Source organism: Triplophysa dalaica, chromosome 18 (genome assembly GCF_015846415.1).
Source record: "Triplophysa dalaica isolate WHDGS20190420 chromosome 18, ASM1584641v1, whole genome shotgun sequence".
In the NCBI taxonomy this organism is placed as follows: Eukaryota; Metazoa; Chordata; class Actinopteri; order Cypriniformes; family Nemacheilidae; genus Triplophysa; species Triplophysa dalaica.
Genome location: NC_079559.1, coordinates 18352871 through 18366416, shown reverse-complemented (window position 1 = coordinate 18366416; position 13546 = coordinate 18352871). Strand labels below are relative to the sequence as shown.

Sequence of the window (13546 nt, the reverse complement as noted above, 5' to 3'; positions counted from 1 at the left end):
CTAAAAACATACCTATGAATAGTGAATTAATAATTAAAGTAAATTCAAAACGTTTAATTTTGTCTGCGACTGTATGAATAATAGGGTATGTTTCAAATGAAGATTAATTAAAGATTGCTGCTGTGTTGTTGTGTGTCTCCAGGTATCTGCCACATCTATTACCGTTAAAACTGGAGGAAATGAAGACAACAATCCTAAATGGATAGAGAAGTGCTTGAATATTGGGACTGCAGGATGTGAAGGCACTGTACTGAGCATAGGAAAATTATTAAGCCGGCACAGTGCCATTAAAGTACCTTCTTTTAAGGTACAAGCATTGCAATAACTCATCACATTCGCTCTGTATTTAAAGGGACAGCTCATCAAAAAATTAGCACTGTTTTATCATTCAACCTTTATGTTGTTGAAATTTGTTTCAACTATTACATTGTTCAGACCAGAAATTGTTGTAATAATACTTTTGATTTGTGTATTTAAAGGGGACATTTCATGAAAAACAGACTTTTCCATGTTTAAATGCTAAAATCTGGTCTCTTGTGCATCTGTCAACTCAGAAAACGTGAAAAAAGACAAATCATTAACTTTTTTTATGTGAGCCTATCTCTGCAAGCCTTTGAGAAAACGAGCGCTTCAGAAATCGCGCTCTTACTGACGTAAGTAGTCGTTCTTATTATAATATTTCCGCCCATTGTTCCACCCATCGCGCCGCCGCCATTGTTGTTTTCTCATGTGTGAAGTTTCAACACCATGGCGAAAGTAGCAACGCTTACAAACTGTTGTGTTGTTGGCTGCACAGAACAATGTTCCCAGACTCACGGGAGAGAAGAGAGCGATGGATTTATTTAGTTTTCAGTGGAAATCACCCACACTGAGCGAGGCAAAGCTACAAATAAAGACATTGTAAGTACCAGTATTTTTTAAGTAAGACCCCAGGGTCCTGCGGCAACTTAAAGTAGATAACATGTCACTGTGACACGTATGTCCGTTCACTATTAGAATGCGACGTCTGTGGCTTGTAAACATGCGACGGGATTGTCCTGTGTAAAATAAATTTGACTTGGAAAAAAATAGTGATGCGTTAGTCCGGAGTATCTTAACTTCAGAAAACTGTGTGTATGGTTTGTAAACATGCAACGCGGTAAAGCACAGGCTCACTGCATAGTTTCTGCTGAAAGGGGGCTGAGACTAACAGTAGTGATGTGTCATGCGCAAAAGATGCGGCTCTGAGAGCCGATGCTTTGTAGTGAATCAGGAGAGCCGGCTCGCATCGAGTGAGAGCCGGCTCCCAGTTTTTTTCCTTTCGCGGCTTACCTCAAGGCAGAACTTTGTTTTGATTGGTCAGCAATCGCATCGCGGCCAATCAGATGTGAGGATATGGGATCATACCATTATGTCAAAACAGAGAGGGGGGTGAAGTGAAGTGAAATCCTACAGTTGATGCTATAATGGAGGTGAGGTCTTATCTTGAGGAGCCCATCATCCAACGAGCAGAAGACCCACTGAGCTGGTGGCAGGCCAAGGCCTCAGTCTTCCCACGCCTGGTGAAGGTGATGGAGGGGAGACTGTGTATTGTGGCAACATCGGTTCCTTCAGAGAGAATCTTCTCAAAAACAGGGCAGATAATCTCAGAAAGAAGAAATAGGATCAGTCCATCAAAGCTGAGGCATCTGATTTTTTTGAATGCCAATCTTCACTGAGGACATTAATACTGTTTGCTTGAGTTTGGTTCTAGTTCTGTTCTGTGAATATATTTGCTGTTTTGTTGTTAATTTGTACAATAAAATGTTTGATTAAAATATTAAACAAAAGAATGGTTTTGTAACAAAATAACTGCATAAAAACACTGCACATGAAAGGGTTTTCAACACACAAACCATTAATTTTTGCAAAGTTATGGTAAAATAAAGGCCTACAAAAAATCCTAAATTAAGAGCCTTTCAGGAGTCGAAAGAGCCGGCTCTTCTTTGGGAGCTGAGCCAAAAGAGCCGGCTCTCTGAAAAGAGCCGAACTTCCCATCACTAACTAACAGCTCTCTTGCATTTAGTGAAAGTGACCTATTTTGTCAGGTAAGGTGACCCATACCCGAAATGTGACCACTGCTTTTAACCCATCCAGTGAGAAGTGGACACACCACACACGCACAGCAAGTGGTGAACACACGTACATCCGGAGCATTGGGCAACTATCACTGCAGGTTCTGAGGATCGAACCAGCAACCTTCTGGTCATGAGTCCGACTCTCTAACCCAGTGGTTCTCAACGCTGGCCTGCGAGATCCACTTTCCTGCCGAGTTTAGCACCAACTCTGATAAAACAGCTGAAGAGGCTAATCAGTGACTTCGCGTTCAACCTAATGTTCGGCTGCGCAGATTGTTTGGCATATCGCATTAAAGTACCGCGAGAGCGATTTAAATGCGTACCGCGCAATCTGCACTTGAATCTCTTTTGCGGTACTGAAATATCATATGATGACAGATTTGCGCAGCGGCGAATTAAGTTGAACGCATCTATTGTCAAGACGCTGATTAGCTTGTTGAGGTGTTTTATATCAGAGTTGGGGATAAATTGCAGGAAAATGGATCTCGCGGGCCAGAGTTGAGAACCACTGATCTAACCTCTAGGCCACGATTACAGAGACACACATCAATCAGCGCGTTGCAAAAGTGTGCATGTAGCGCATGGTATATTATAAGATCTGTGGTGTTTTTTGACCTAAAACTTCACAAACACACTCTGGGGACACAAGAGACTTATTTAACATCTAGTGAAACCATTCGAACAACCTCTCCTTTAAAGAGGAAGAATCAAATGGCTCGCAGTGAGGTCAAAAGGATCTGTCCTTTACAAAGTCCTGACCATTCAGATTATGAAGGTCAGTTTGGCTGCTTAATTTTTTTATGTGGTAAAATCAACAGTTGTTTAGATACTTATTGTATTATTGAAATGACCCTTAAGGTGTGCTGTTTTCTTACTTATGAAGTTTCTAAATATATTTGCATTCATTTTAATTCGTTCTGGCAAATTGGAAAATGTGGTCAACATTTCTTTCTTTAAGGACCAGAGCAGAAAACAGCCATCGCGAATGATGGAGAAGACAAGGACAGTGAAGATGCCCTGGTTAAACGCAGACATTGCAGACCTCTGGTGTTAGATAGTGATGAGGAAGAAGATGAAGAGAATTCTCAGAAAGTGGAAGACCCAAAATCTGAGGATGTTCAGATGTCTGATCAGGTATGTTTGACCTGCGAGAAAGAAATCCAAATGTTATGGACCCTCTTAAAGGGACAGTTCACCCAAAAATGAAAATTCTGTCATCATTTGCTCACCCTCCAGATGTTTCAAACCTGTATACATTCATTTGTTCTGTTAAACACAAAGAAAGATATTTGGAAGAATGTTAGCACTTTTCAGTTCTAGGACTTCATCCACTACCATAGTAGAAAAAAATGATTATGCATTTTTTGTTCTGTTGAACATAAAATTAGATATTTTGAAGAATTTGGGAAAACAAACTGTTTGAGGGCACATTTGACTACCATCTAATTTTTTACTACTACTGAAGTCAATGATGTTCCAGAACTGAAAATTGCTAAAATTATTTCAAATATCTTTCTCTGTGTTCATCAAAACAAAGTAGTTTATACAGGTATGAAATTACATGAGGGTGAGTAAATAATGACATCATTTTCATTTTTGGGTTAAGTACCCTTTTTTGACATTTAACACTGAGCTGATCTTGAGTCGCAGGTGTGATGATTTTATGTTTTATGTCTCCAGGAGAGGAAAGCTGATGAATTAAATGAAGATAAGGAAACTATCAGGGAAGATAAAGATTACTCAGATACAGGTTTGTTATGATTATGCATTGTTTAATTTTAATTCCATTGAAGTTCCTATGCAGATTCCATTTCCACAATCATTTTTATTTTTATTCTTCAGATGTTGTCAGGAACACAAGTTTAGGCTCCCCTGCATCTCAAAGCCAAGGACATGCCTCCTTAGTCTCTCCCAGGACTGTCTCTGACTCTCCCTCTGTTAAACGCTCATCAGAATCCTCTAGACTCCTCTGATGACAAAAGTGAAGACTTCTCAGACTCTCTATCTTCTGAGGAGGAAGATCAGCTGGATGGTGAAAGTTCTTCACCCGAAAGTCAACAAGTTAACAACAGAAGTATGGCAGAAGTGTTATGGATATCATCAGATGAGGATGATTTTGACAACAGGGAGATGATGGACACTCCGGTTTACTCATCTTTCACGCACTGGGAGAAAGATCTCGACCCTCCCGTGACTCCATCTGCTTCATTTTCTGTTGAAAGTGATGTGGACCACACATGGCTGGGTAAGTTCATTTACTTCTCCACATTCTTAAAGCGAAATATTCACAACCATGAAGAACATTTGGTTTGGGAAATCTTTGGTTTCCCAAAGAATCATTAAGTCACAGGTTCTTCAAAACAACATATGTATTTCTTAACATTTTATAGTCTAAAAAAATATTTTGAGAAATAAAAAAACACCTTTCCACTTTGTAAAACAGGTAATGGTTCTTCATTAAACCTTACAGATCAAACCAAAAATCGTTCTCCCAACATGAATGATTTGTATTTTTCCTTTTGGGTCACTGCATTGACAAATCATATTTATGTATGTCCATTATTATCCTTAGTCTTTTAATTTGAGATTTTTTCGTAAGTAAACTGCACTTACTGTGATTTTAAGTGAAACAGTTCACACAAAAAATGTTTAATACATTTTGAAACTGTGAATTCAGTGAGATAAAAAAACAAATACATCTGAATAACTCTAATAAAATTATCAAATGTTTTGACAATCACAATATGCTTGTAATGCAATGTCTAGACAGAATTTATATTAGCTCAAAATCTGACACTTCGATCAGCTCTGCAGTCCTCACTCACTGTTTGCAGGACATCAAATTATGGATGCACGATAACTTTTAAAAATGGAATAGCTCAAAGACTATCCCCAAAATAAAGGAATTTTAACCTGACATTTTATAATAGCTCTATAATGACATCTACACAAGCTCGTAACCTTGGTGTGATATTTGATGCTAACCTGTCACTGGAGGCACACATCAAAAGTGTTACTTAATCGGCCTTCCATCACCTCAGAAATATTAGTAAGATTAGGCCTTTCCTCTCTCCGCTTGTTGTGAAAGGCTAATCCATGCATTTATCAACTCAAGAATTGTCTATTGCAATTCCCTTTACACTGGTTTAAAGGCAAAATCTATTAAACTTCCTGTTCAATCTCGCATTGAGTTTAAAACTTTGGTTTTAATTTATAAAGCGATCCATGGATTGGCTCCTAGTTATGTTTCTGACTTAGTTAACCCTTACGTGCCTCCTCGTTCTCTCCTCTCTGCCAATTCTCTTTCCCTTCACCAACCCCGTTGCAGACTAAAAACTATGTGTCAGCGATAATTTTCTTGTGCCGCCCCGAGGTTATGGAATACGCTTCCTCTGATTCTCCGTAGCGCTCCCAAACTAATCTCCTTTAAGAAACTTCTGAAAACGCACCTTTTTAAAAATTGTTTACAATATTGAAGTGTTGTTAACCGACTGATATCAAGGGTTTTATTAATTGTATTAATTACTTATTTAATGTATTTATGTTGAAGCGCTTTGGGTGTGAGAAAGGCGCATTATAAATAAAATATATTATTATTGTCTTTGGGTTGTTGCTCACATTTTTGCAGAAGACAGAGAGATTCCAGAAACGCGGCCAGTGTGCATCATCCGCGTTCGCATTGCTTGCTTGTGCATTCAGTGCCCAAGCACAAAAACGCATTAAAACCAACGAACAAGTGACAGTTTTATAGGAATTAACAGTTTTTAGTTGAAATGCACAGCAGCAGCCAAGTGACCTTCCCCAAATTACAGTTTGGGAACCACATACTGTGAGAGTTGGACTCAAAAAGTGGAGTAGACAATGGACGGACCGCCCACTATATATGATAAATATTCCCAACGAGATATTACAGAAACCTTTTATTAAAGTATTAATAAAACAAAGGAACCCCACTGAAGGAATGCCTCAGGTCAGGTGCACTTCAGGGCAAGTTGGGCAACTCACAGGTATCACACACCAGAGTTCAAAGTCCACTCCTGATTGAAGAATGGATAGCAAATATTTCACATTGGTAAATCTGTTATTGTTTTCAAATTTTTATCATTCTCTACACATATTAAACATTGTATAATGATTAATTATAACGGCAACTGATCGGTATTGGTTGGTGTAGTCCTGCAGTAAAAAAACTGCAGAATAGTGTACTTATACTGTTGGAGATATTGAAATAGAATGTTCCGTAATTGTGATTATTGTGTAATTTTAATGCAACTGAAAACCATTAAATGGTCAGGTGTAATTTTAAGTTAGGCTTACATGTATTGACTTATTAAAATATTAAATATTTGACTTTACTCATCTTTTTATTTTCCCAATTTAGTGGAAATATGTTGTTGTGCTTGGGTAAGAAAATGGGATGTGGTGTTAGCGCGTGGGTTTGGGGTCCATGAGGATGGTTTGAGATATGATGGGGTCCAGTACTCAAGAAATCTTGAGAACAACTAATCTAAACTTCTGATTGGTCATTACGTTCATGCGCTGTGATGCTCAGCTCTGTGAAGACGGATAAAATCTTTGATGCACCGTGTAATACTGTAATGGATACGTTTTGTTCATCTTCACATTTCATTTGCCTGGTACATTAATTGTATAAAGCGGGATGAGTTATCCCTTATTTCTCAGCATGAGAAATACAAGGTGTGGCGTGTGAGTGTGTGTATAGGCTGAAATGTGTGTGTCTCACGGTAAATGCGTGAGACTTGAAGGCCTGTGCTTAATTGTTGCACATTCCAAACAAGCATTTTCATCACATGCAAGTCAAATCTTTGTCCCCACCACTTTCAAAACAGACTTTAGCTTCTGAAGACACTTATGATTACTGGGGAAATGTGAGCAACGTCATAGCTGATGACAACACATTAGAGAGAGAGCGAGAGAGAGAGCAAGGTCTTTTCACCTGTTAGAGTAGTGGCAGTTGATAGTTTGAGCAGACAGTCAGTGTATAAACACTATGGACACCGCAGTGACGCATGTAGAAACAGTATTGTCCATGGAACAGTTTCATGTCTCTGAAGACTGTGGGTTTATTCTTCCTGAGCCACTGGTAAGTGCATAAACTCTTACCTTTTTTATAGCAACTCTTCAATATTAAGTGTTGTGTTTGATTGTAGTATGTATGTTGTTTACGTAGCTACAGCTTTTAAAGGAAATTGCTAATTTATGATAAAGGAACTATTGTGTTCCTGTTAATTCTCATGCAAACCCACATAAATCATTATGTGCAATGCGAAAGTCCTATTTACCGTGGCTAGACATTTTCATTTATCATGTTAAGAGGTGCTGTACGACTCATTGGTGGTATATTTGAAACATTAGACTTTGACATTGTTTGCTTTCCGCTTAACCTTTATCTGCTGTTGCTTTTATGTAAAAAAGTTAATAGAAAACCTTTCATTCTAAAGAAATTTCTTCCATTTCAACAAGATAAGTCTAATCAAGTTCAAAGTTTATTCGTAGTATGACATGCAGTAAAATGCTTAGGATAGGAAAGCAAGGGAGGTTAAACTATATGTAAACTATATATAAATAGTGTAGGGGAGTGGGGAAGTGTTCATGTAAAGTGGAGGTGCTCTGCAATATGTGTATATATTTATAAGTAGAAAATTTGTGTAAAATTGATGAATATGTTTGTGCAAAACAGTCCTGTTTTCATATGAGTGTGTGTTACGCTGTAGAGTTCCCTGTTGTTTGGCAAGCAAAGTTCCTTTACACGCATCAGATTGAGAATTGTCGAAAGCAAGAATAAAAGATAAAAGGCACCAATCACTTGCATGGGTAATTGCTTGAAGGTTTGCATGAAGTTAAACTACACTCCAAAACTAGATTATTTTTTGTGTTTCAGACAGACCTACCAGAGTACTTCAAACCCTGGATGGACATTGCTAAAAATGTCCCTGAACTCATCTCATCCCATTCCTTGCGGCTCAGAGTTCATAACGTATGACACTGCATTCTACTCTAAAATATTGACAGGCGCTAAACTGACAAGTGCTATACTCGTAAAGAACAGAAAAACTTGCACCATGAGAACATCTTGAATGTTCACTTCAGGCTACTATTTTATATAATAGGGTATCTGTAGGTTAATAATAGGGTAACATTTTACATATTTTTTTACTTTTCTGCCTAATACACTTATGAAAACATGTTATTGCTTAATAATTCAGATATGATTGCACTGTAAAAAATGATAGTTACAGTATTTTAACAGTTTTTCATGTACAATCTAAGATACTCTAAATGTACAGTTTTTTTAACATATTGCTACGATCAAAAACTGTAAAATTACAAAAAAAGACAGCAAAAACTAAGAAAAAAGTCATATATTTTACGGATTATTTCTGGTGCCCCAGCTGCAAGATGTGTAGTTTTCTCAGTAGTCTTCCTGTAGCTCAGTGGTAAGAGCATTGCGTTAACAACGCAAGGTTGTGGGTTCGATCCCAGTGGACTGCAAATACCTATGTAAAAATGTATAGGATAAAGCAATATAAGTCGCTTTGGATAAAACCTTCTGCCAAATGCCTAAATGTAAATGTAAGAAGTTGATGAAATGGGTATGTCATGTTCCAGATGCCTTTGCTGGAGACTCATCTGTTGCAGAGTCACCGTGAGCTGCGTTTGGCTCATCTCGCTTTGAGTACATTGACTATGGGTTACGTATGGCAGGAGGGAGAGAGAGAAACCATAAAAGTATATATTTTTAAAGTTCTTTCATCATTTAAAGACCAAGTTATACTTATGTTTAAGCTAATGTTTGTCTTAAACACCTTTAGGTCCTTCCACGAAATTTGGCTGTGCCATTATGGGATGTGTCCCAGAGACTGGGTCTACCCCCAATTCTCTCCCACGCTGATACAGTTCTTGCCAACTGGAAGAAAACAAACCCTGATGGGTAAACTTACTATGACATTGAATCTTATTTGGATATTCTTTCTGATCTCCTGGATAATTGATTTAGCACATGTTGATCTTTGTTATAATTTACCCAGATAAATTATATAGATATAAATGAAATGCCTAAATTTATTTACTTGTACTATTGGCTCAAAAAGTTTATAAAACTATCCCGCCTGACAACTTTTCCCTGTTTATTTGTCTTTCATGCCCAATTCATGCTGATTGTTACCAGACCCTTTGCTATGGAGTAAGTATTTTGTAGAATTAACAGAAATGTTCCCTAAATGTTGTTAATTAAAAGAAACAGCAGAGGGAGCCATCTCATTATGAACATGTAGAAAATACAAAGAGGCTCAATATGTATTCCTATCTTTTCTGCAGCATTGTGATAACACATTGAATCACTACATCTGGTGCAATCTTCACCTTAAGTTCTAACTGTTTCTGCCTTTAGCAATTTGGAGTTGTTAATAACATTGCCTGGAGGCGAGACCGTGCAAGGCTTTTTTCTGGTTACACTCCTTGTGGAGTTGGCAGCTGTCCCCGGCCTAAAGGTCTGACACCTTTAAATGCTTTTCAGTTCACAGACAGTTCACCAAGATACATAGTGGAAACCATAATGCAATATACACTGTTATTGGAACAAAATACGGAACACTGGCTATGCCCTGTATGGCATCAGTCTTATTTTCTGTCTTATACGAATATAATATCTGGAAAATAAAATAGCTGTTTCTGTTTTTGCAGGCAATTCCTGAAGTCATCAGCGGTGTCCATTATAATAATGTTGCTATGGTCACCAAAGCTCTGAATGTTGTAGGTCAGGCCATAGACAGCATGAAGCATGCCCTTAAACTAATGCACGGTAATACATTCAAATAACAAATGAATTCATGAATGCATTCATTCAAGCATCTTTAATACTTTATTCCTGGCATCTGAGATTGTTCTGCTTCAGATTATGTAGATCCCTCCATATTCTATGGCATTTTGAGGATCTATCTCTCTGGGTAAACATATAGCTTTTGCAGCTTTTTGGATTAAATGTAATATTTCCGTATGTATATGATTTCGCTCTGCTTTTTGTATGTGTATGTGTGTCCCAGATGGAAAGATAACTCTTCGATGGCAGAAGGTCTAGTGTATGAAGGAGTTCAGAAGAAGGCAATGGAGTATTCGGGGGGAAGTGCGGCCCAGAGCAGCACCCTGCACTGCTTTGATGAATTGATGGGAGTCAAACATGAAGGTGACAGTGGTAAGAAAACCCTCGGTACTTGCCCTCATGGCTACTTCATTCTGTTATTGTAATAATATTATAGAGAAATAATGTGAAAAATGATTTATACATAGACAACATTTCAATGTACCAACAGTTATGATTATTAATTTCAATTCAGAAATTTTATTCAGATATTTACCTTGAAAATAAAAGAAAGACTTATTTTAATTAAATTAGTTACTTTGCATTATGGACTACAGTGTAAAAACTATCAAGTGACTAATTGAGTATTATGTTTAATACATCACTCATGGGAACATGAATAGGACACAAATGGCACAGTTGTCTGAGAATGACGTGTATACAAATTTATGTATTATGTTAGCAAAAAGATCTGGAGCATTTAGATCTAGATCACAGAATTTCAGTGATGCATCCTTCTTGTGATCTTTGTAAATGTCGAAAGCATTTTCACCATAACCCTAATCTGATTTAGGAATAAATATAAAACAGTTTGGCCTGGATTCATAGACAATGTTTAAAACTAGTCCCAGACTAAAATTAATTTTGAACTGTGTTAACTGAAAATAACATGCCCTGACATATCTTAAAATATGTCAGTGCCATTGTTTTGTTTCAAGATGCACATCTGTAATGTTTTTTTATAGTCCTGGCTTTGTCTAAGCCTTGACTATGAAACCAGCCCTTTATCTATATAAATATGCATATTGTATATATGAAGGGTTTGGTTCCAAAATGAATTAACTCTGCTTTTAAGTCGTTACAAAATCAGGTTTTTATTGTGGTCATTAGCATAATCTTTGAGTTATTATGGCTGAAATCAAAATAAACCAAATGTAGTTTGATAGATATTAATTGGAAGGCACAAAAAAAACAATGGTTTTTGAAAAAAATGTTTACTGAGTTATATCCTTTTGGAACCAAACTCTTCATATATACAGAAATAATATGAATAAATTGCTAAGACAAAACAATGACATTTCTTCAAATGGAGTCACACGGCCTGAATGTAAAATTGATAGTAAGCCTACATTTGCAAGTTATTAACTAGTTGTCATTATATTGACATTAATGTTTGTTTTTGTGAATCAGGGGCTTTCCTGAAGAGAATGAGGGACTACATGCCCCCCTCTCACAAGCATTTCATTGAGAACATCTCTAGTCGTCCATCCCTGCGCAACTTTGTGCTCCAGCAAGTGGATGAACACCTAACACACGCATTTGAGCAGTGTTTATCTCGGCTGGTGGACTTTAGGAATTATCACATCAATATTGTTACTCGTTACGTCACGATACCAGCCTCTCGTGCCAAACAGCTCCGCGTTAGCGGGCAAGAATCGGCCAAAGAGCTCGGTACAATTGGGAAAGCTCCCACAGCCCTGGAAGAAAGAGGCACTGGAGGTTCAGGGATTATGAGCTTTTTGAAGACAGTACGAGATAACACCAAAGATGGTTTATTTTACAGTTTATAACATTGTGAATTATCACAATGTTATAATTCACACTGCCACAACAAAAACAAGCTGTGTTGTTGATTATGTGGGTGTGTGGTTAATTGTGTTGATTTGCTTGAATGATTTTTCAAATTGCGCTTATTGATATCTGTTGTGACATTGAATATTAAACAAATAGTTTAATAATTTAACCATCCTCATGCCAATATGTGTATGACTATCCTGGTACTTCCTATCATTGTAATGACACTGAAAGGCCAAGTACCAAGTACCTTAAAAAATATGTTGGTAAGAGAAAACAATTCCATTTATGATGTTTTTCGTCACAGTGGCTCAATACAAAATCTGAAGTTACCTTCTTGAGCTGTCTGTTAGCCCCATTATCAGTTTACATTTATATGCAATGTCACCTACCGTCACCAAATAAGCTCATAATATTTATTGTTTTCTCTCACAATTTCACCTAAGGGTCAATAAATTATGGAGTCATTTTCATTTTAGGGTGAACTATAACTTTAATAGGGCAACCTAACAAAATGTTATAAAGTCAGTTTACGAAAGTTGTGCAACTCAGCAGCCGTGTTTGCAAAGCCTCTGGGCAGCTATTCGTCGTAGCATGTCCACAGTCTTATCTATATGAATGTGGGAAGGCAGATATTTCTAGAATCATTGGCAAAAATCACAATTAAACAGCATGACATGAACTGTATCACAAGAGCCCCGGCCCACAGAATCGTCAGTCTTTATTGATTGCCGATTGGCTCGTTTTACTGGAAGTCGGGACTTCCTTCTCAAGTGGCCTTCTCTATTGAGCGTTGCATTCCTCGCCATTCATTGTTACGGCAGTGGCGCATCTTGTATATATTATTATTGGTCATATTAAACGCCGTAAAGTCACAATGAGTATTGATTAAAAATGTATTTTATAAAATAAAGAAAAAAATAATTTATTTTATAGATAGAGTCAGACTTTCTTTTTTTGTATTGAGACATGCTCTTTGGATCCATCTCAGTTGTTGGGAAAAGATGGACCATTAACCCAAGGAGACCACACCAGATCATATCATATCATATCATGCATATCATTAAAACCAGAACCAAATTTTGAAATTCATTATGTTGTTTTTACTTAAATTGTTTTGTTGACAAACAAGCGTTTTCCCTAGTGGATCTTCCCTACCTTTGGATCTCACTGTATCTGTGAATGTTGTTATCGAGTAGAATTCTTTTAATATTACGTGCCAACACAATGAACAGATCAAAACCCATTCACCAGTTAAGAAAGCAATACAGTGCACACACACACACCCTTCCTTCAATAAAAAAATAAATGTTACAGTATGGATGGTTTGTGGCACAGAATACCTTGATTTGAGGCCAAACCATTAAGTAAACCATTACATTTAACTTCCATTATATGAAACCACTTATCCTTCATTTTCTTCATTTCATTTGAATTAGAACTCAAAATATGTTCCCGTGACCCACTCTGTGTAATTGATTTAAACCAAGATCCTCAATTCCTGAATGAAATTTAGTTGTTATAAGACAGCCATCAACTTTTTACATCGTGGATATTTACCTTTAGTAAATAACTAAAGAATTATAATAAGCAGCTGTTGCACTTCTTTTGCATTGTTGCACATAAGTATTATTGTATCAGTATGTGCAAAGCTTATGGGCATGCTGTTTTAACATTTTCTTTCCTATTGATAAGCGATTAATAAAATACATTCCTCAGTCAATAGAGGGTATGCATTGACGTCACTTTCCCACGTGAATATGGTGGGACACGCCCG

At 37.2% G+C, this 13546-nt stretch overlaps 1 protein-coding gene and 1 long non-coding RNA gene across 3 annotated transcripts; both read left to right on the top strand.

The window, feature by feature from the left end:
* The first annotated feature begins 178 nt into the window (after positions 1 to 178).
* Positions 179 to 3824, top strand: LOC130407122 (uncharacterized). The gene is made up of 3 exons (XR_008904570.1): positions 179 to 900; positions 3055 to 3230; positions 3777 to 3824. It is a non-coding gene; the product is annotated as an uncharacterized LOC130407122 (long non-coding RNA).
* Positions 3825 to 7070: 3246 nt separating this feature from the next.
* On the top strand, positions 7071 to 12702 carry LOC130407334 (indoleamine 2,3-dioxygenase 2-like). 2 transcript variants are annotated; one of them, XM_056730125.1, is made up of 10 exons: positions 7071 to 7200; positions 7999 to 8094; positions 8727 to 8846; positions 8930 to 9048; positions 9286 to 9300; positions 9508 to 9607; positions 9801 to 9918; positions 10012 to 10063; positions 10160 to 10308; positions 11386 to 12702. In XM_056730125.1, exons 1-10 carry the CDS (start codon positions 7108 to 7110, stop codon positions 11763 to 11765), a joined length of 1242 nt encoding a protein of 413 aa, XP_056586103.1. In that variant the 5' UTR covers positions 7071 to 7107; the 3' UTR covers positions 11766 to 12702. The 2 variants fall into 2 exon arrangements, with proteins under 2 accessions (XP_056586103.1, XP_056586104.1); XM_056730126.1 differs by lacking the exon at positions 9286 to 9300.
* Positions 12703 to 13546: the final 844 nt, after the last annotated feature.